The following is a 22377-nucleotide window of genomic DNA, read 5'->3' on the forward strand; positions in this document are numbered from 1 at the left end:
GTGTCCCATTTGTGTCTCCTTTTTGTAGGCACCAACATTTGGGTTCACTTTCCAGGCTCAGCATTGGTGTAAGAAGACAGGACTGCACTGCTCGTGTCCAGAGCCCGGAGTCTGTAGGAAGGGACTTGGGTTACAAGTGGCAGTTTGCTTTATATCTAATTAATTTGTTGTTGGGTGGATACCCTGCACGGTTGTCAGCGTTATCTGAAGCTTTTATTTTATTTTATTTCCTCCACCTCTTCCGCTAAGAATGGGGATTTACTCCAAATATTCCTATTACTCATAGGTCATATCCCATTGCTCAGCATCGTTTGGAAGGGTTGGCCTTTCCAGCTGCCTTGGAGCCCGTGGGGTGGGCTAAGCCCCTTTTTACACACTCAGACCTAAATTAATTTTGATGGGACTTGAATTTCCCCAAGCAGGTGCCCAGGACGGACAGCTGACATGGGGTGCTGCGGTATCACATGAGTGGCTGGGAAAATGTGCTGCAGATTGTTGGGGCAGCTTTTCCTCCAAGCATTGAGACAGCTCGGAGGGAAATAAGGAGAGCTATCCAAGTGGTCCCATGCCTAACGTTTCTCTCCCCAGCAGACATTTCATACCGCCTGGTATCTGCTGATCCTCCGTCAGCAAACCCTAAAGTGCTCCTCCTTGGCGTGAAAAGAGCACGTGCTTTAAAGCTGGACAGAATCCATCCCAGCAGAATATCTCCACGAGAGGAATTTGGCAGTAGTCCTGTTGCTATTCTCTAGCTGATGGGTGGCTGTCAGGCTGCATGAATAAATTTGGTGTCTGGAGGAAGTAATGGTGGATATAATCCGGGAGCTTTAAGAGCAGCACTTGACACTTTCTCATTTCTTTCTAGAGCTTGATCTGCATACAAAATGCGTGGTGGATGTGGATGCAAACAAGGTTATTCTTCACCCCGTAAACACCAACCTTTCGAAAGGAGATGCCAGGTAAGATGTTTTGAATGAGGAAGGTCAGGTTTCATAAATTAAATATGAGGCTGACAACCGGGAAATGTAGGCCTTCATAGAGGGCTTTCATATTCCTTCTGTGATGTAGTTACCAGCATCTAGAAAGTAAAGCTGACTGTGCCATGCTGGGAAGATGCTTTGAAAAGCAAGCACTGCCTTTTAAAATGCGCGTTTGCTTCCTGCACTAAACAATGTGTTAGCAATTAATGGGTCTGAACTGTTTCATTCCTTCTCGTGCGCTGTTATGGGGCTGAAGATATTTAAATCTGCAAAATCGTTTGAGCAGGGCAGAGTTGGTCATTTTGGAATGAAATTTATCTTCACAGTTATTTTCTCATCATGGGCTTGAACTTCATACGTGTGTATGAAGGAGCACAGGAACATGCTCGAGAGGTGTAGCTCTCGAGGGTCTTGACTGCGGTGGGGCATCAAAAATGCATCAGAAATCCTTGGAGCAGTGGCTAAGGCAGGGACTAGTGGAGTAACGGGCATCAATTTGTTCCATTATTGTGAAACTGAAAAGTCGTGTCGTTGTTGGTAGGGCGAAGGTTGGGAGCAGTTAATTTATTGCTTGTTTGCAAGGGAAGGAAATGAAAAGCTTGTGTGCGTGAAACAAAATAACTGGTCCAGGAAAAGGCAAAAGCTGTTCCTGGCTATGTACAATCGATCCGAATCTGTATTCTTGGAGGGAAAAAAAAAAGAGGGGGGGTGACAGAACTGAGAGAAACTCAGCTAAACACACAGAAGAGTGTTGTTTGAATGCAATGTGTTGTAGTTTTGTCGTGTAAAGCTGTGCTGTAGATCTCAAATGGGGTAAAGGACGCTGTTGGACTTCACCAACCCCAAGTGGTAACATGCCAAAGAGCCACCATAATCAACTGAATCAATTGCAGTGTGCATTTTCTGTTGACACCAGCTAAAAGACTTACTGCAGACAATGGGGTTGGAGCTTTAAGGAGGTCCTTAAAAACGGCTGTGTGGGGCGGGGTGGTTTTGTTTGTATTCATATCTGCCTCCTCCAGAAACAAGTGTATTGTTCGGCTGCCAAATACCTGTGCTGACTTGAGCCTCTCAAACCACTCAAAATGGCAGGAAAAGGAGACTCTCAAAAGCCAGGTTAGTCAGCGGTATTAAGGACGTTATTCCCAGTGTCTCTGAAATGCGGCAACCAAGCGAACGCTGCGCGGTTTATCCCCACTAATGTGTGTTTGAAAACCTTCATGCTGCAGTCGTGAGAGTAACGCAATGCAAATCGTGCCCCCCAGCAAGGGAGGGATGGTTTGGCAATCGCCTTGACTTCCCAGGCAAGGTGGTGAGGCTTGTGTGAGAACCCAGCGCCCTGGACTGAAGAATGGCTCATTTGCATCTTCACAAATGCCCATTGCTAATCTAAGCAGCAAGCAGAGTGAATTTAGATGGGCTGATTAATACGAGGGAGAGAAGCGGAGGCCCATTAGCTGCCCCAAAGATTTGCCTGCAAACAGGGAGACAACGTATCCGCAGAAGCACAGTTGGAGCAGTGAGGATTTGGAACAGGATCCTCTCCAGAACGTAATCCCCTCGAGAGGGGCTGCCACTAAATTGCCTTGGCTTCTTGAGCTCCATCAGAGGAATTCCGTATCAGCTCAAAGAAGAAGTTAGTTTTATTTATGGTTTTCTAAGTTTGGGGTTCGTTTGTTTTCAAATTCTGAGTCTGTTTCCAGATCCACACTCAACAGCTTTGCGTTGTGCTATGCAATCAGTTTGATTTTAGGCTTGTCTAGCACTCAAAGTGAGCTCAGGGAATTCTGACAAACCTCATATTCTTTTACTTCCGTATAGAAAAGAAAAATAATACTGTAAAGAAACTATTTAGATGCTTGCAAAGCAGAGTACGTTTGAAAACCACATCTACATTTCTCATTAAGATGGTAAGGTCAATTGAGGAACCAGGAAAAGAATTTTTGAGGAGCAGAAATCTGCTGTCCCATCCCTGCTTGTGTGTGACTCAGCCAACATTTGGAAAAACAACCTGTGACTTTGGGAAATGTGTACGTTTTCCCACTTCCATTCTCTGGTAGAAACCAAGCCTGGGAGATGGGTAGGTGTAAATAACCATTTTAATAAGTGAATTAGCCCGGGTCACAGGTAGGTGTATTTGTTATATAGGTATATTGCTGGCAGAGCTGTTAAAATGGCAAATACCTGACCCAATGTTCTTCATCGTCTCTTGGTTAAAGACAAGAGGTAGGTTTCGGAGATCCTGAGTGATACACCCACCTCCATCTGCTTTCCTGTAGGAAAAAGAAGTCAGAAAATCCTCTCTCTATGCATTTCATGTTTTGATGGATACCCAGCCTGAGGTGTGTGAGACCTGACTTGTGGAGGCAGCAAACTGCGTTGATGTAGTTGCTGTTGAAACATTTTCAGGTCTTCCGAAAGAGTGCTCCACTGGTTTCAGTGATCTTGTGCAGAAGATCAGTCTTAAAATTGGATGACCTCTGGGCTGGGTAGGCTTTGTTACCAACCTTGGGATATTGGGCTTGTGTTGGCTGAGTTGTGGTTTCTCATATTAAAATGAAAATTGTGCTGCATGGAAATGGAAAACCTTTCCTTCAGTTGCTTTTCTAAAATGATCTGCCACAGTTCCTGGAGTTTTGTTGCAAGTTTCCCCAGATAATGACCTTTTTTTTCAATCAAAATCTCCCCTTTTGAGGATGTATGAACCTCCAAGGGTTGGGTATAAATGAGCAGCACCCTCAGTGTGACCTGTGTGCTTTATGTTGTTCTCTGCTGCAAATGTCAGGGCTAAAGTTATCAGCACTGGATTTACTGTGGCTGCAAAGGTTGCTCTGAACATGGTTACGTGGTGGCTAGGGATTGAAAGAGGCTCTGAATTCATCCTGATTGAAACGAGGACATCAGTCCGACAGCAACAACTGGAATATTTATAAGAATTCTTTTTGAAAAACAACGAAATAGACTCCAATTAATTTAGGTTCTTCAATTTATTTATTTATTTATTTACTATCAATTTGCTCGTGTTGTGATTTTACCTTTCCCAAAACAAACCTATTAAAAAGACCTGTTTTGATGGGTCAGAAGAAGGAGTTTTATCATATACTGCAGGCAGAACTGTAGCTGGTGTGTAGTTGATGAATGCTTCCAAATCAGCTGTGTATCGGTCCGGAGCAGGCTTGTGAAGGAGCTGGGATATTTGTACAACAAAGCTTTAATAAATCTGCCCAACAAACCAATGTTGAGCCTTTTTATTAAGAGAATATACTTAAAAATGAAAGGAAATGGAGCTTCTGTGCACTTTAGTCTTTATTTCTGGTTTATAGATGCTTTGCTTCTTACTGTAGCTGCTTTACTTCTACAGAACAGAGCAATTCCAAAGGCTGGCACATGGGAAAAAAACTTTCCAAGGGAACAAGTGCAGCTAATTGAAGTGGACAAGTATGGTAAAGCAGGCTGGGTTTCCCTTTTTCAACTATAGTAATATCTTCAATTAGCACATTGTAATAGATATTTAAATAAAGGAATATCTTTATCAATCTAAACACAAACAGATGTGTTTTTACTTTAAAGGTATGTGTTTCAGGATTTAAACCTTTTTGATCGTGAAGTTGAGCTACAGAAAATCAATGTGATTGTTTTCTAAGGAGTCCAGAGAACTGAGAAGGGGCGTGCTGGTGTCTTAGTCAGACTTGAGGATCTTTGTAGCCTTTCAGAATCTGAGCTTGATGATTTCTGCTTTGAGGAACGGGATAAAACCCAGGTATGTTTCACCTACAGATGAATACTTTTATATGTTTAGGAGATTCTTTACCATTCCAATTCTACCCCCAACTTTTTTTTTGAGATAAATGACAGTCCTGAAGAAGACTCGTGGGGGAAAATGATTTTGGACTACTTTCCTTGCAATTAAAACAAGATCACCTTTCATGCTTACCTTGTTGTGGCTACTAATATTCAACAATACTTCATTTATAATTTAGTAATAATTCAGCAAAGGGAAAGTCCTGAAGTTCTTCTATGAGGTAAAAGATTGTTAAGAGAATAAAACCAATGTCCACAGAACTTAGGAAGAATAACAAGTAAAAAAAAAATCCTACTTATGCAGCAAATAAGTAATGAATTACAGATTTCAGATGAATGATGGAGTTCTGGCATCGTTTAGGATGAGATAGTCCAGTGTGTTAAATCTTCCCATAGGTCATCTTTGGATGAAAGGTTTTTTTTTTTTTCCTCTTACAAAGCTGAGGAAGCTCTTAAGACTTCTGAAGAAGTGAAAATTAGGACCAAGACAATGATCTTGATGTTGGGAAAAATGGTACTGGAGAACAGTAATTGGGGTGTCTCAAAGACCTGGTGCCATAAGTTTGCTCATTTTGAAGGGTTAAGTGTGAAGGGATGAATGCTTATAACCATGTGGAACCCCTACATTTAAAAAAAATCAAATAAAAATAGGTGTGTGAGGGCTTACTAGTTAGCAAAGACTACTGCTGTGGTCCTGGGAGTTGAAATATGTATGGTGAGCCAACCTTTGTATTCTAATCTGACTGGAAAGTTCATAAAACAGCCTAGATGCTCTGCTAAATAATGAGTACAGCACGCAGAGCTTTTGCCAAGCTCAGAAAGTCTATTTGGAGCTGAATAGGATCTTATCAGGTTCTGCTCTCACCTATTCTTTGCTCAGCTACTAAGAGGCAGAAGACGGCGTCTGTGCAAGCCCACGCAAGCTGCCCCTGCTCGCCGTCAGCCTGGAGCCTCGGGATCACCTTGCCAGGGCGTGCGTGCTGAGAGGCAGGATAAGCTCCTGCGTAGCTCTGCCTGAGCAGGTACACAGCTTTTGGTCCACACAGAGCACAGGTGAAGCCATCTTTCAGCTTCCTGCATTGCCTTGCGTGGCTCAAAGTTTCTTTAAAGCTTGCTGAAAGCTGAAAATAAGTTAGGACTTCTCAGCTCTCACTGTGCGGAGTATTGCAGGTCTTGTGCTCGCTTGATGACTGTGGAAAATACTAATCTTAGAGTAGCTGATCACATGGGAAGTGCCTGAACAGTGAACTGGCAAAACTTGCACGTAAATAGATTGCATTTCCAAAAATCTAGAAACGGGTAGGGTGCTGGTTTGGAAGACTGTACGTTAACCAGTGGAAAAAGTTGAATTAACCAATTATAACAAAATTTGGTGAAGAAGCATATCATCAGTCGTACAATTCACTAAAATATTTTATGTATCACAGAATCACAGAACTGTAGGGGTTGGAAGGGACCTCAAGAGTCCATCGGATCCAACCCCTCTGCCAAAGCAGGTTCCCTAGAGCAGGTAGACGTCCAGACAGGTCTTGAATATCTCTGGAGGAGACCCCACAACCTCCCATATGTGGCATAGTAGTCAAAAAAAAATCAACAGTAGTCAAAAATAATCAAAAGCTTCAATTAAAAGAGGGGTTAGCAAAAAGTTTTGTGATCGTTTTTCTCTAGGTTGTAGTTATTTTGCTGCTTTTGTGCAATTATAATGATTTCCCCCCATATCTTCTGGAACAGCATGCAGACATTCAAGGTGCCCAGGGAGGAAAGGCTGCTGTGATTATATCTGCCTTCTTTTGTACGTGTGTATAAATATGGACTGGAAAAGCTGACCACAGGGGTAATGGAAATTCCGACTTTTAAAAATAATATATGTTAGTGGGAGTGCACGGGGATGCACGCTTCAGTTGCTCTGCCTTAGGAAAGAATGTGAATAATCAGTAAACGGAGTAAACGTCTGAATGCAGTGCTATATACGGAGTCAATCTGCAGAACTCCTTGCCCCCCCCATAAAAGAGGCAATTACTGGTAAATATTTAAGGAAGAATACACACATTTTCTTAACAGCAGGCAGGGTTATGGAGTGCTTTCAGGTAAGACCCTCTTGAAGAGCTGCCTCGTCCTAGGCAGTGCTTTGTGTGTGTGTCCCCAGCTGTTGGCACACGCTGCTTAGAAGTATCAGCTGTTGGACACAACCAGAAATTGAATATTGAGCATTCGTGTGATGTGCTGTGGCTGCTGTTCGACTGCAGAGCAATTCAAATGAAGAAATATTACTCTGTTTGAAGATGGGGGAAGGCTGCCTGCGCCGCATGCTGCTCTGCCTCTCTGCATCGCTCCTGGCATCGTATTAATGCCTGCTGTGCTAAACTGCTCGGGATGGGGACAAATCAGATTGGGATGGGAGTGTGCAGAGGCAGCATTAGGCGCAGAATTGGCCCCATTACCTCCTGGTGCTAAGGGGGACTCGCTCGCCCTGTTCCTATTAAGGTTTCCTACTGCTATCTAAAGCTCAAACTGAGAATGCAATTTTGGGGTTGGATGTTAACTCAGCTTTGTCTTGCAGAGAGCAGATCCATGCGAGGTTTCGTAATGCAGAAACGTTCCAGGAAGTTGTGGGGGAGGGAGACAGTGTGTGCATATTCCCAAGGCTGCCAGCTGACATGCAGAAGAAAGGGAAGCCTGCCTCTGTCTGCATCCAGACTGGTGCTTTGTGGGCGCAGAGCAGCTTGGAGGAAATTCAAGTTTGCAAAAACAGCGCTGGGAGGTTTTCCCGTACTGCTGACTCTGCTCGTGCTGCTCGCTTGCATCCGTGCGTGCAACTTTCACTTCAAGCATGACGCTGGTCTGTAAAATCATTATTTACGATGAGCCCCCTGACGTTAATATTGCTACACTTGTTTATTGATGTTTTTAATTGATTATCTGATTTATTGATCAGTTTACTGAACAGCCTGAATAAGTTAGAACAGGAGAGAAAAGTACACTGAAGTCTTACCTTCAAAAATGGATAAAGTTATTTAAATGGTTGAATAGATTCCTGGTAAAACCGTTACTTCTTCAGTCTTTTAACAGAATTTACTGTGTAGGAAGTCATATAAAACTAGATTACAGAGCACATTCCTTTATATGCAAATTAAAGCTGGACTACATTCAGCTGCCAGCCAGCTACATTTCCCTGCAAAATGCCTTCTGATGTAAAATAAATTATCTGGATAAAAATGTCTGATGATGAGTTGCTGCAGTACCTAGAAATCATCATCTTTCTTGGAAGTCTGAAGGGCATCTTGTCCTGGAAGGATCTTAAATCAGAGAGGATCTGGGACGGACGGAGGATTGGGATGATGCCTGGAGGAGAGCAGGGGTAAGCAGCCAGCATGGAAGGTGCTGTCACTGTGCTCCTCTAGAGCCCTCGGTTGTTCAAGTGAGGTGGTATTACACTGCACAAGGTGAGTGCTTGCCATCTGAAATACTTATCTTGGGCAAAATTGAGAGGTAAAGAGCTCTGCCAGGAGAGAAGGAGGTTGCTGCACTTCAGGCCGTGCAAGGAAGTGTTCTTGGCACAACGCACACGCTTTGACTTGAGTAAAAGTGAGAACGGGAAGCAGAAACCATCCACACAGATCTTTGGTGTGAACTAAAATGTTAACAAAACTTTTAACCGTACCTCCAGCTCGTGTGTGTCTGTGCGCTTAGAAAAGAACTTTATCCCATTTTATATTCCTGAAGGAAATAAAACAGCGAGCCTGACAGATTTTTAAAGACAGTCCCCCGCCCTCCAGTCGGGTCACACCTATTTATTTCTGTCTTTTATATGGCCATAGTAAATTGGGATTATCTGTTGTTTATGAGCTCTGTGCCCATATTGTAAGTGAAAGCTACTTTTAACACGAGCTGTATCCTCATGAAAGGCAACCACACCACTGATGGCAATCATCCTTGGCTGCCTTTTATTTCTTAGCTGAATGTGAGAGCTTTTTTCAGTCGCTGCTGGTCTGGCAGAATTGGTCCCAACCTCCTGCACTTAAGGGAAAGGCTTTTCATAACAGATGAAGAATTAATTTGGCTCACATGCCACGTGACATGAAATACAACCACCTACTTCTGTCAGATTCCTAACTTCTGGTCCTTTTTCTTAAAACCTAATACAGCTGGGAAGTGCCTGCACCCTCGGTTCTTCACTAAACTGATGGATTTTATAGCAGCAAGCTGCAGAGCGCCCGTAACAGGGCTGAGCTGCCTGCAGACAGTGTTTAGAGGTGGATGCTGATAGTTGCTAAGCAGCCTGTCCTTCACCAGACTTCGCTGGACTTGGCAAAGGCTTCTGATTGTGAGTTATCTAAGGAGTGGACTTCTGCTGCAAATAGAAAGCACTTTGCAGTCCCTTCCCGTAGCAAACCAGCAGTCAGGGGCAGTTCCCAGAGTGAAGAAAAAAGAGGAGAGCCCCTTGTGTGGCATATCAAACCTACCAGAATGAACGTGTTAAATATTTCAGTGGAATGGAGTTTTTACTTCAATATTCATAATAATTTTGAGAGACCTTGTCTGTGGTTTTGTTTTTAAAGCTAGGCTGTATCTGAAGCTTTAAATACCAGGCCACCGAAGCTTCAAGGAGGCTATGATGAGTGAATTGTCTTTTTGACTTGCTAAACGCCCAGGTTAGAACTGACAAATCCGTTGGCTTTGGGAAGAGTTGGTTGCAATTTGGCCCAAACTTCAGTTTTGATGGAATTAGGATCTGCCCCAGTGTTTTCCAGTTTAGCCCAATAGGTTTTTTTTGACTTTGCTGCAAGTTTCTCTCTTACGAAAATGATTTGACAGGGCATAACATTTGATTTGACTGTAGTAGTTCTTCAAAATAGTAGAAATAGAGTGAAAACTGAATGTATGAAAATAAAGAAGCGATGCCAACAGAATGTCCTGAGCTTTTCTGACAGCGTGAACAGAACAAAATGCTGGGTTGGTGATGAAAACTGAGCTTTGAGTTCAAAACTTTTTGTGTGTGTGTGTTGATCTAATAGGTTAACAGAAGACTTAAAGTCTTTAAAGCATGTTTGCTGTTAACAAATCACATCAAGAACGATGGGGCAGGAAAAAGGAACAGGTAGGGGAGCAAGCCCCAGGTGTGCCCGCAGTGCTGTGAATAGATGCTGCAGCTATGAGCACTTCTGTGGAATTATTCCTTCTTAATTCTCAACTCTTAAATAATAATGCCCGTGAGGTTAGACTATAAAATGGGTTCTGCATGGTTTCATGCTGGTCAAGTTACCAGTTTTAAGAGCAGAACCTAAATACGCATATTTAAAAGTGTATTAAACCACTTCAACTATTTTTTTTTGCATACCAGTTTTCTTTCTGAGGATTTTAGAGACTAACCTCCAAAACATCTTTGTCAGATTAATAAGATCATGAGATATTTTTCCTTGCATCTTTTTTTTTGGACACTTTTTGCATCCAGTGTGATTGATTAGCGGTAGCCAGAATAACTTTGTTCATGCTGAACAATTCATAACTGTTTGCTGCAGTCAGTTTAGATTATGTAGATGTATCCCTCAAGTTAATTTGGGATAAGCTAGTATGGTTGATGTTGAGAATGTGGCATCCCATGCTAACCTGAGCTTTGGTGCTCTTCTGAGAAGCTGGTTAAATAATACATCATGAATATAATAAATAATAAATGTCACAGTATTAGTGGTGTTGACTTTTATGGTCAACTAGGATACGTAGGCAGACAGTACCACACTGACTCCTCTCAACTCCTTAGGTTTTGGAAAATGGAATACAAAAACTGTCAGGGTTTGCTTTCTAAACTATTCATGGTCTTGATATGGGAAGCAAAGAAAATGAGAAACCTTGTACCTTTTAGTCTCTTATCATCATTGTCCTGAGGAACTTTGAACAAGTATTTGGAGTGGTGTGTATCAATTTGAGGTAACTGTATTATTATAATAATATGCTATTATTATATAGTACTATAAATTATTATTATTTTGTGGTGGTGGTGGTAATTTTAGAGGTGGAAGTTAAAAAGATGATGCATGCAGCTGATGCTGAATTACATTTAAAGACATTAGCCTGGTTCTGTCACCATCTTATGGCTCTGTACGGTTGGAAATAACGCTGCTGAATTCAGAGGAAATCATTTCTTCATTTTCAAGCTTTTCCAGTAAGAGAAGGGAAACCTGCAGTTGCTGCAGCACCTCAAGATTTGCTTTTCTACTTGATATTTACCAATTTTCATTTCAGACGGCAAAGAGATGGGAGGAGGTGAGAAAGCAGCCTCTGTCTGTGGTTCTGTGAATCAACATCTTGTCGGTATTTTTGTTTTTGTTTTCCATGAGCTAGGGCTGCAGGAATGCAGCATCTGCTGCTCATGCACGGGCAGCACCCATCCCTGTGGGGTGGAATGTCTGCCCTGGAAGGGAGCAGCAGAGGTAGGGCAGCTTGTGGCCACTCTGAAGTATTTGTTGTTGTCTTTTCTTATTTAATTTTTGAAGTTTTTATCTTCTTTTGGTCTAGGGTAGAATAAAGTTGGATAATGTCAAGTTTGGCTTCCCAAGGACTGTTACGGCTCAGCATTCAGTGCTGTGGGAATATGTGACATAAAATAACCTCGTTTCAAATAGTGCATTTAACTTTAAGACAACTCGGATAAGCACATACCATCCTACAAAAAAAAAACAAAGCACAACTGCCCGGTGACCTTTCCTTTGGGACAGAAGCAATCAGGTTAAGTAGTGATGGTTTTTAGCTAAATGAACGTAGAGGAAGAGGGCTGAGCTTTTAATGTGCCTGGGGAGAGGAAGGATGGGCTTCTCGTAAGGGCAGGGGCTGCACTGGGGATTTGGGTTTGGTCTCAGCTCTGCTCTGCACTTATCTGACTGTAGGATAGTCGCCACAGATTCCTTCTTTTTCCATTTGCAGCCCCTAAAATCTAGCATTTTTTCCGTTTTCTCGGTTCTTTCTAATGTGAGAAAGGTTTTACTGTTTGGGGAAGGTGGCTTTTTATTGCTTCAGGAGGATGGTTTTTGGTTTGGGGTTTTCATTTTTTGTCTTGCTTGGGTATTTTTGTGGTGTGCGTTGCCTTTTTTTTTGTTTAAATGGAGGAAGCTTCTTGTGCTGGTATGGAACTAATTAGGTCACATAGCTCAGCTGGACCAGAACTTGGGGTCTCTGTATTGTGGTAGTGCTGAAAAGAAACCCTACAAGTCAATGTGTATTGTCTGAGGTTCTTAGGCTAGGCCACTTACGTCCAGCTTTTTGCAAAGCACAATCCAGTTTTCTTTCTTTCTCCTCAGGGTTCACAGACTTTTGCCAGCATTTTGTTCTGTTCTTCAGCAGAAGTAGCTCTGCAGCACTGATCAGATTAACGAAATGGAGAAATAGGATGCCCACCCGGCTTTTAGCTCAATAGCCCTTCAGTGATGAGCCCTTTCAGCTTGGCATTTTTAAGTGTTATTTATACATGTTTATGATCTGAATTTCATTTATACTTGGAAACAAAGGTACTTGTTAAAAATAATAATAATAATAATGTGAACAACACTGATTAAAAAGGGAAATATCGATGGTTTTATTCTGCTGCCCTGTCTTTTCCTGGCGTGAAGGCGCTCTGCTCTTCTGAGCTCGTTGACTGGCACGTCTCCAGCAAGGCTTCGTCTCGTAGCCCATAAAGCTCTGGTTTCTTTGTGAAAATGCAGCTGGAGGTGATGACTTCGCAGAGCTTGCAGCCGCGGTACCACAGGAAGGAAGATTTACAGTGTGCTGAGCAGAAAAATAAAGCACTTGAGAGGTGTGGAGGATAAAAAAAGAGTATGCAAACTTCATGGCAGAAGAAAGAAATAGGGATGGTTCTGGGAGGAAGCAATTAGCTGGTTGCTTTGCTAATCCACTGAAACCACTTAGATGAGACTTACAAGTGTCTCTGCAACCTGCGAGCTGGCTAACTTAGTACCTGCACTGCCCACAAGTAAGTCATGCAGTAACTTTGTGCTAAAACCTTACATCCTTGCTTTCCTCCAGCGTGCAACTGCTGCCTGCAGAGTTTGCACAGAGTTGTTATCTCTTCCTGCCACCGCTAAAATACCTTTTTTTTTTTTTTTTTTTGCTGCTTCTAAGAATTTAATCCAATTGCAGCAACGGCAAGACGTTACAAGAGTTACACCGGGGTGGCAGAGCCGTGACGGGTTCATGTTGTAATGCAGGGCTACGAGCAGCACGGGGTGAGCACGTTTCTGCCTGCTGAATCACTGCCTCAGCGCTTCGCCACGGCTCTGGGAGCTGGCAGAGCAGCCTCCTCCCTGCCCCAGGCTCTGCTGGCGATGAGGAGCCTCGTGCCTACGTAGGATGCACGCCTCTGAAGGCAACACAAGGGGAAACAGCTTGGTAATACGGGATTTATATCCTGGAACAGCTTCTCCTGAAAAGGTGGTCCTTGAGCTAAGGATGTTGCGTGGTTTGTAATCAAACATTTTCTCACCCGTGTTTTCCTTCTCTGTACTCGGTCCCCGTTGAGTTTTCTGGGGTCGTTCTCTCCCAGGTAAGGTCCTGGTACTGATTCTGTCCCAAAGGACGGGGGTTACTGGTCCCAACTGGTTGGGGTTGGCAGGCACCTCTGGAGGTCAGCTGGTCCAAGCACCCTGCTCACGCAAGCTCTCCCTGACCTGGAGCACGTCCAGGTGGCTCGTGATCACCTCCAAGGGCGGTTCGTGGAGCTCTGCCCATGAATAAAACCAGAAGTTGTTTGTGGACTGTTGAGGAGCGAGCTTATTCAGTAGACATCAGGAAACACCTACCTTGCAGAGATGTGGTGACCGAGCTGACAGTACTCTGTAAATACCAGCTGTCCCTGTCTAATCGTACCTGTAATTACGGGGAAAGCCAGAGGTTCATTCTCAAGGCTGTAGCGATGCAGTTAATTGGAAGTTAATTTGTACGAGGTCATTATAAAGATGGAAGTCTGAACCTCTCGGTAAGTTATAATTAATTGCATCCATCCAGAAACTAAAAAGTGAGTCATAATCATGAAATGTAGACATTCAATTCCTCTTTTTAATAAAAAAGGAGTTGATACCTCAGTCTGGAATGGGGCCCAAAGAAATTCCAGCTCGAGCTGAATGCTTGTGCCTCAGTGATGTTTGCTTCTTGTCTCTGAGCTGTGGCTGCCTTGGCTCCTAGACAAGAGAAAAAAAAAAAAAAGCTTTGAAGGAAGGGAAAGGTTTCAGCCTCACGAAGCGATGGAGATGGGACATTTGTTGATCCTTCGGTGTTTTTAATCATGTGTCATATGAGCAGTTCCTTCGGTGGCAGAGATCCAGCATCTCAGTGGTCTGCAGATTTGGCCGAGGAAGCATCGTGAGACCTGCTGGGTTTTGAACAGAGGCCGGGCAAGCCTTCGTGTTCCGGATATCATGTGAGATAGTCCTGATGTTCAGAGGCTGAGATCTCATACAGGGACTACATAGAAATGTGTTGGTTTTTTTTTGCTTCCACAGTAAATGTGGAAGTAGCTTTAATAACCAGAGGGGAAAACCAAATTTCCTGTTTCTTCCCTCTATCAGTTCCTAAATTCTGCCCCCTTCCTGCACTAAAATCATCTTCGGTAGCACCCAGTGGAAATAGCACGTAGATTATTCTAAAAGTCACTAGCTGGGAAATAATTCCTACAAATACCTTAAATTAAGCTCATGAACTTCCTTGCCATGCTTACCTTTGTAACAACGGTATTGCAGGTGGTGCTGTCAGGGTTGGACGTGGGCAACAAGCAGCCAAGGTTTGCTTTCACGCAGGCAGCTCACAGCAAAGCCATGCTGCCCTGCTGGGCTCGCACAGGTGGGTTTGCCCTCCCCAGTGCATCTCTGGGGTAATTCCTGCGATCCTCTTGTCCTAAATGATCACAGATTATTTTTTTCCTTCCATTAGTTGTCACTGAGGAGGAGACAGTATGCCTGTCTTCCAGGGTAATTCTAGGATTTCAACCTTTAGCAGAATTTTCCATGTTCTCCATGTTATAATGGGGTTGTTTTTTCTAATAATAGGAATATTTGTGTTATAGGTAGTCAGATATCTCACTCCAGAATGAGTGCGTCCCCAAACCTTGTGATAGAAGGGGGGCAGATATTAATAACAACATGTAAGAGCCCAATTTAATCATGGATACTGAAATACTTTGCATTTTGAACATTAACTGCTGCTTGCATCCTTGAACCTTGCCAATATGCCAGACATCTCCCTGTTCCTGAGATTTGCATGGGATTTTATGCTCCCTGATGATATATTAGCAGTGTTTGCAGCACTGTGCACCCTCAGGCTAAGAAAGCAGCCTGCCCACAGCAGCTGCTGCTCACGGCACCCAGGCAGAGATGCTTAGATCTTAATGCAGAGCATTGGACTGATACCTGCAAAGGTGAAGTCTGTGCCTCCAACAGCTTGTAGGATAAAGAGGCTGTGAAGCAACATGTTAGAAAGGAGAAGCTGTAACTGGAATATGTTAGATCAGTTTCTAACTTTCTAATAAGCAAAGTTAGATCAGTTTCTAATTTGAGGGGTTGCAGGCAGTGGTTGAATGCTGTGCTGTAGTTGTAACACCAAGCCAATGTGTGAGGCTGGCTAGGAGGTTTGTACGTTGTCCAAATTTTAAAGGAAATAAATCTCCTAAGCTTTTCAGAATGGCTTTGGGAAGGATGCCCATCGAAGGAACATGGATTAGGAAGAATGCCTGTGTTGGGCTTCGTCTCACCCAACATCTTGGCAATTTTCTGATATCCAGGTTTGGGCTGCTCCTGTGGTTCCTGAGGCGTGTTGCACACCCCACACTGATGAGAACCATTGCTGTATGGGATGTGTATATATATGTACACATCCTATACCCCTCCAAATCCCTGGCGTCACCTATGGTCTGCAGCCACTGTTTCACCGCACGTCCTGCAAACATGATGGGTATAGGCTTCTGCTGCCCATGCTCACACCTCTGAGCGTACATTTCTCTGCTCTTCTGAGCCAAATCATCCCCTTTTTGGCACTTTTTGAGTCTGAATAGCATCTTTCCATCCTTGAATTTCCATGTATGGGGCATTTATTTAAGATATAGAAGGCCAACCCCACCCTTCAGCATTGCCTAGGAGAAAACAGCATCTTCTGTCATCTTGGGTGGATCTCCCTTTTTGGAGGATGTGATTCCTTTGCCCCAGTGTGCCTGCCTTGTGTGACTGTTAATGTTTTAGTAATTTGTTTTAGTAATAACGATATTTAGTAATATTGTTTTAGTAATTTGGAGTTACTTAACCAATAATTTGAAATCTTTCGTGGAATCAGCAGAGGGAAGCGAGTACGTGACAGTTTTCCCTGCTGGCTGACACCTCTCCCTGAAGCTCTAAAATAGCTTTAAGTCTTGGAGGATTATTTGACCCCCCCGGAAAGTTTGTCTTGCCATTTACCAGCCGGAACAATGCAGCCATGGAGAACTTCAAAGTGACTTTGCTTCGACAGCAGTGGGATCCAGGTTCCTTCCTGTAAACACTCACTTTTTGTGGCTCAGATCCCTTGTTTTTAAAAGCATTTTATTATTACCCACCTCATATTCTCTGCCCGGGAGCTTAGTGGTGTGCGTGATCCTCCTGGCCTGTGCTTTTCTTCACTTGTGGGGAAGCCAAATTCATCTCCCCACGTGCTCAGTGTGATAGGCTGGATTGAATTGTTTTTACATTAATTTTTTCTTTTAATGTCGCCACGTTTTATAACTTATTTCCAGTGATTAAGGGAGGCCTTGCACGCAGAAGCAGCAATGCAAAAATACCGTGCTTATCTCATGAATCTCTGCTTCAAGATAGCGTGCTTTGTTTTATCAGGAACTTAATTAGAAGCGGTTGAGGATCTTAATTTTGATCATTGCAGACTGCTTATTGCAGTGGGAGACAGACCACTGGTAACTGGTGCCAGCCCAGGGCGATGCTGGTTTGACATCGCGCACTTCAGCTGTGAGCCTCACGTGAGAAATAGGGAGCTGTTTGAAACCACAGGGATATTTTCTAGCAGCTTAAGCAATATTATTTCATTATTTTCCCTCTTCTACCTTATCCTGCTTGTTTCCTGATGATGTGTGCTGATCTGCTGGCACTCCAGACTGGTTTGATACCATAGAGGATGATCGCTGCTCTCATTTGGGGTTCCCTGCTTCAGTGGGGTATCGCTGTTGCCGTGTCCTTGGCAGAAAGGTGAAGAGCAGGTTGGCAAACCTTATATTTAGCCAACAACCAAAAACTAGAAAGAATTTTAATTTCTAGCCTTTGCTATTTGAAAGTGAGGGGAGTTGTTTGCTTGGCACCAGTCATTCTGTGAAAGCAAAACTTTTCTGAGCTGCAGCCTTGCGTAGCTGCTCCTTGCTGTGTTTCACTGGGATTTTATGAGAATCCTTCAGTAAAACATTTAGTCCCCTGATATAAACCTGATACAAAAGTCTTTGTCACATAGTTTTAGGTCAGTAATATGAAATGGCTTTAGCTGCTTATCCCTTAGCTTTTGGGGCTGCTTTTTTGGATTTGCTTATTGTTGTAAAGGTTTGGAAGTGGAAGACCCCTTACCGTAAGGTTGAGTATCAAATGTGATGTTTTGTGTATTATACCTGCTGACTGCATGTATTTGTGCTTAAATTCATTAAAATCACTGCTTAAATTCCTTTGTTTTGCCCAAATATACCTTCACGTCATAGCCTTTAGAGACTGAAGGGTCTCTTATATGACCATAAGATAAATGGTGAAGTGCTTCACGTGCTGCAGCTACCACGTGGCTTTCATGCAATTCTGGTCATCGTCTTGGGAAGTTGTGTTGTGAAAAGGGAAACATGCCCTAAGAACTGAGTGCTCAGAAGCCAGAGACTAGAGAAACACAAATGAGGAATTACACATCTGTTTTGTAACAGCAGAGGCTTCGGGCTGTTGGAGCAAAGTGCCACAGGGAGCGGGGGGCTCCAGTTTGCAAGCAGCAGAGCCTTGGCCAGAAGGAGCTGGGATGGCCAAGCACAAGGTGAGGGGTATTACTGTACAGCTGGTGTTATGAGGTCAGCTTACCTGTCTTGCTTTAACATCTGTCCAGCTTTAATTCCTCTGAATATGTTGAGGACATGATGGGTAGTAATTTCACAATGCTGTGCATGGCTATAGAGCAGATCTGAAAGGTAAGTGGCATATTTACAGATTTGCTTTTATTGTACACCAAGTTGTGACTGCACTGAAATCAGCTTTTACACAGGCTGTGTGACCATGTCTAGCATCCTCCTCAAAGCCTTTGTTCATCCCTGTTCAACAAGCTGGGTGTGTTGGCGTGAGCGAACGAACCTTGGTTAACTGGGCAGATGAAAGGAAGGCTTGGTTTGGGAGAAAGCAGGGCAAGCAGTGCTACGAGGTCCAAGAAATACAGCCTCCCTCCTCCTGCCTTCTTTCCAAAGCTCTTAGATGCTAGACAAAATGACTTGTGTTGTGAAACCCTCTTCCTTAGATTGGCATGACAGGCCATAAAACATGTAGCGGGGAGGGAGGATAAAGGAAGCCTCCGAGCTCCAGCCCTGCTGCCAACAAGCGCAGCCTTGGGTAAGTCACCATTCCCCTTTATCAAAGCCATCCAGCGGAACAATGCAAGAAGCTTCGAGAGACTCTCCATGCTTTTCTGTTACTGAGAAAGGAAAAAGAAAAGCTTCACATTTAAATCATACGGGTTTTGTGTGATAAATCAGGTAGCTGGATTAACGCCGTTGAAGCAGGTGACAAACGCACTCACGAGCACTGTGTAATGGAAGGTTTGTAAAACCTGGATGTAGATTTATTTTTTTTTTGACTCATATCTATATGCTGTGATGGTTTGATAGGCACGCTTAACAACCTAAAGCATTGCACAGCAAGCCAGTTTACTGGGCTTGAAAGACAGCTTGCTTCAACGTGTGCTGCTAACTGATAAATGCAATCTCCAGGCTCATTAATTAAACTAAGCAGGCTTATTCTGAGTTAAGGCTTTCTTTGCACGAAGTACAATCATGTTTAGAGGTGCGCTGTGTGGTTTTCACTCCAATGAACACGTGCTACGAGGGGTTGTGTGGTATTTGAAAGGCTTTGAGGCGCTCTCTGAAGTGCTCACAAGTCATCGGAGAAAATCCATTTAGCAGTTGAACTTAAAGACCATTCCCACTGGAAAAAAAACTAGATAACTTGGTGAGGATATTAAGAGATGTGATTTTCTGCTGCTAACTTCTGTTGGGTTTGCTCAGTGATTTTGGGCAAAGGCCATTGCCTGATGTCTGAAGGGATCCATGGGCTTGGCACAAGCTTTGAAAATCTTACAGAAGGGCTTGAGAGTTTTGAAACCCTTGGGTATCAGAGTCCTGCTTGAAACTGTATTGCAGCTACAAATCATATCAGGTATTCTTCAAGTTCCTAGTGCGTATTTATTTCCAAAAAGCTGTGGGGAGTTGCAGCGTTGGCAGCCTTTCAAGCAATCTCTGACAATACAGCTTTATGCCTTCTAACATATTTTTGCTTCCTTTCTTTTTGCAAGTCATGTTTTAACCAGATTTCTTTCCCTTTCAACTCTGGAAGGCAAATGTACTGTTTGAAGCAGCGTGTTGTACTTGGAGAGGCTACATTTTCCTCTCATTCTGGGGAACAATAAATGGAAACTTGCATGTTTGGCACTGCACGGCCCAACTCTTCCTCTGGGAGTGTTCAGTCGTGAAATTGCTGATGGGAAAATCAAAGTTCAAGGAAAAAAACAGGGGTAAGCAGGGAGGTGGAAGCAAGGGAAGGTCTTTTCAGGTGCTGGCTTTTAATATACAGGTAACACACACAAACAGTGTGGCTTGAAGCTCTTCTGCGTGGGCCAAATGTGTTTGAGTTTTTTCCTGCACAGACTTTGGAAAGCCTAAAAGCCTCCTGGTTTTAGTTTTGGGCTCACATCTGACTCTACGTGGTGCCGGACAGCGCGATCAGCTGGGAAGGTGAAGCTGCATTCCTTCGTGTTGCTCCAGTTCTGCAAAAACATTAATTTATGGATTGCATTTTGTAGGTAGGGCTTCTGATTTATAAGCGTAGCATTTCTCTAAGGGTCATTATTCACCGGGAACTGAATTCCTGGTCGCTTGTGTTAACCAGCACAATAGCAGCAGTGCATTGCATTGTCCCATTCACTCCAGCACTGCAGGAACTGGAGTGAGAGCAGGTTGCTGGCGAGGACCGATGCCTCTGCTTCTCCTGTGCTTGTCCTGGCAGTGCCAGCTCCCGTTGCAGCCCTGCAAGCAAGGAGTTAGGACAGCAAACTCCACCTTGAAGTGAGGCATGGTAAGAAGCTGCTATCGATTGTTACTTACACAAAGCCCTTGGGTGAGATGCCCCAACTTCACACAGCCCTTTTCCATCCTGTGTTTAAAATAGCACCGTGAACGTCTGCGTGACTCGGTTCTTTTGGGAGCTGGTTATGAAATCAAGCTTTACCTATCCTGAGAGTGTGGACAACGCCAGCACAGTGATAACTCTCACTGCAGAGGGAAACTTTATCACGGTGGCCTGGCTTTTGTGGCATCAGATGACAAAACTGGATATCCAGCATCTTCTCTGTTTGTGGTTGTGCTTGGACAGCCTCATTCAATCAGCTGCATGAGCAAACACTTAAGGATTTTCTAAGCCAGAGTGGCCAAATTATGCTAATTAGACATCTTGTCTGCTTTGTTACGCTGGCTGCAGAACAGTAATGAGGGGAAGGGAGCACTGTCAGGTTGATTAAGGCACAGAATAGACTTACCTAAAAGCTGTCGTCATTCTCCTGTATATGTCTAAATACTTAGATTTTAGTATATCCTTTCTGCATGTGATTGGTTTCGTGTCACTTAAGACACGAAATAACCCCAAAACCAGTTAAAATAGCTCATCCAGTAAAATCAAGCAGTAGCTGGGGATGGCAAGGCAATATGCTGAAGTCTGATTTTTGAGGAACTTAACTCAGCTGGAGCATGTGATCTTTATATGAATTTCCCTTTGCTCCTCTTTCCTCTTATATACTTTGTCATCTGTTATGTTCAGTTCCTGTGATGTCCACAGGCTTTTATCTGAATGTCTGATATTAATTTCACATGTGTTTGGTGTTTTTTTTATCAAAGCAAGCTACTAGGTTTTGTCCTTCTGCAAAAAAATGCCACAGGGAAAGACTTTTTTAATTTCAGGGCTGTGTTTTGGGGAAAACAACTGCTAACAAATCATTTCTTTAGCAATACAGGCTTCATCCCAGAGCAGCTGACCTTGGGTAATCCCCCCACCTGCCTGCAAGGTAACAGATCATTCATGTTTCCTGCTGGCAGGAGGAGGAGGAGGGATGAAGAAGCACATCCAACTGAGTTGTTTTCAGCTTTGGTTTTTAGGACTGATGGTAAGAGGTGGGCATGAGTATCATGCAAGGCTACTAAAGGGTCTGCAGAAGAAAGAAAACCTACTGGAAACCATTTGTAGGTGCTATAGTAGCTACGTAACTTGACTTCTTTCTCACTATAGCTCCAGACATTGGCACTGAGGTTTGCATCGTGCTCTTGCCAGCAAGAGTGGGGAATCTGGAAAAGGAAAGTACAGACGGAGCTGCTTAAAGTGATTTAACCATGGGATCTGTGTGTCTCCCGAATCTCAGCCCTGGGCTCCAGATGAAATAAACAATGCAGTAACTCTCCAAGATAATTTTGGCAGACCTTCTGGCTGTCGGGTTTCATTTGTTGTGTTGGTTTTTTGTTTTTTTTTTTTTGTTTTTTTTTCCTTTCCTCCCCTTCTACGTCCCGTTAGGAAATAATTAAGTGTTGTCTTCTCCTTCACGCTGCAGATTTTCAGTTTCTGTCTTAAATTACCTGCTAGCTGGCGGAGTTGGTGGGGCACAACAAACTTATTTGTGTGATAATCACAAGTACTGTTTTGTGGTTATTTTTTTTACCACATTAATTGCTATTTTGAACTTCTGGTGTTCTGTAGTGGTAGGCAGTGTGAGCTCTGTGGAACAGCTGATCTGCAAACACACTCTGGTTTATTTTTGGCAGGGCCACCAGTCCACTTTCATGTGATAACTTCCTCTTGGAGAGCCTTCTTTCCTTTTCCTAGCCCCCACTAAAACACAGGTAGACCTTGAGGATAATGATTTCCTTTTAAGCAAGTCGTGTGTGGCTTTTTATTAATTTTGTAAGGAAGTCGCATGCGACTGGCTTGATACATCTGCACAGTTTGGGGGAGTTGGAGTTGGGAAAACATCCAGGTGGAAATGAAGACTTGGATTTAGCTGATGTACATGGTCTAACAGCAAGGAGCTGCAGCTGCTCCCCATCTGAGTTTCTCTGCCTGCCCTATGTAGAATTTAAACTTGAATGGGAAGGGATATAATCTTTTTGGTTACAACCTGCTTGTTCCTTATTGCCAAATAATTTAACTGGTAATGCTACAAATTGCAAGGAGGACAGCTGACTTTTAAATTCCACATTGAGTGATGTTCCCAAGCAGTTTGCTGTTTTTTTTTTTTTTTTTTTCAGTCTGATTGGGAAACTGCCTTGTGAATTCGCGTGGATGATCCAGTAACCACGGAATCCAGCCGTGACATT

The 22377-nt window shown here is 43.4% G+C and overlaps 1 protein-coding gene across 2 annotated transcripts in view; it reads left to right on the forward strand.

Annotated features, from left to right (window-relative positions):
• Positions 1–22377, forward strand: part of KIF13B (kinesin family member 13B) — a 118237-nt gene that overhangs the window by 8213 nt on the left and 87647 nt on the right. For both annotated transcript variants that reach the window (XM_032183535.1, XM_032183536.1), the window contains exon 2: positions 866–959. In XM_032183535.1, the coding sequence (XP_032039426.1) occupies positions 866–959 (94 nt within the window). The remainder of the gene's footprint in view (positions 1–865; positions 960–22377) is intronic.

Source organism: Aythya fuligula, chromosome 3 (assembly GCF_009819795.1).
Source record: "Aythya fuligula isolate bAytFul2 chromosome 3, bAytFul2.pri, whole genome shotgun sequence".
Classification (NCBI taxonomy): domain Eukaryota; kingdom Metazoa; phylum Chordata; class Aves; order Anseriformes; family Anatidae; genus Aythya; species Aythya fuligula.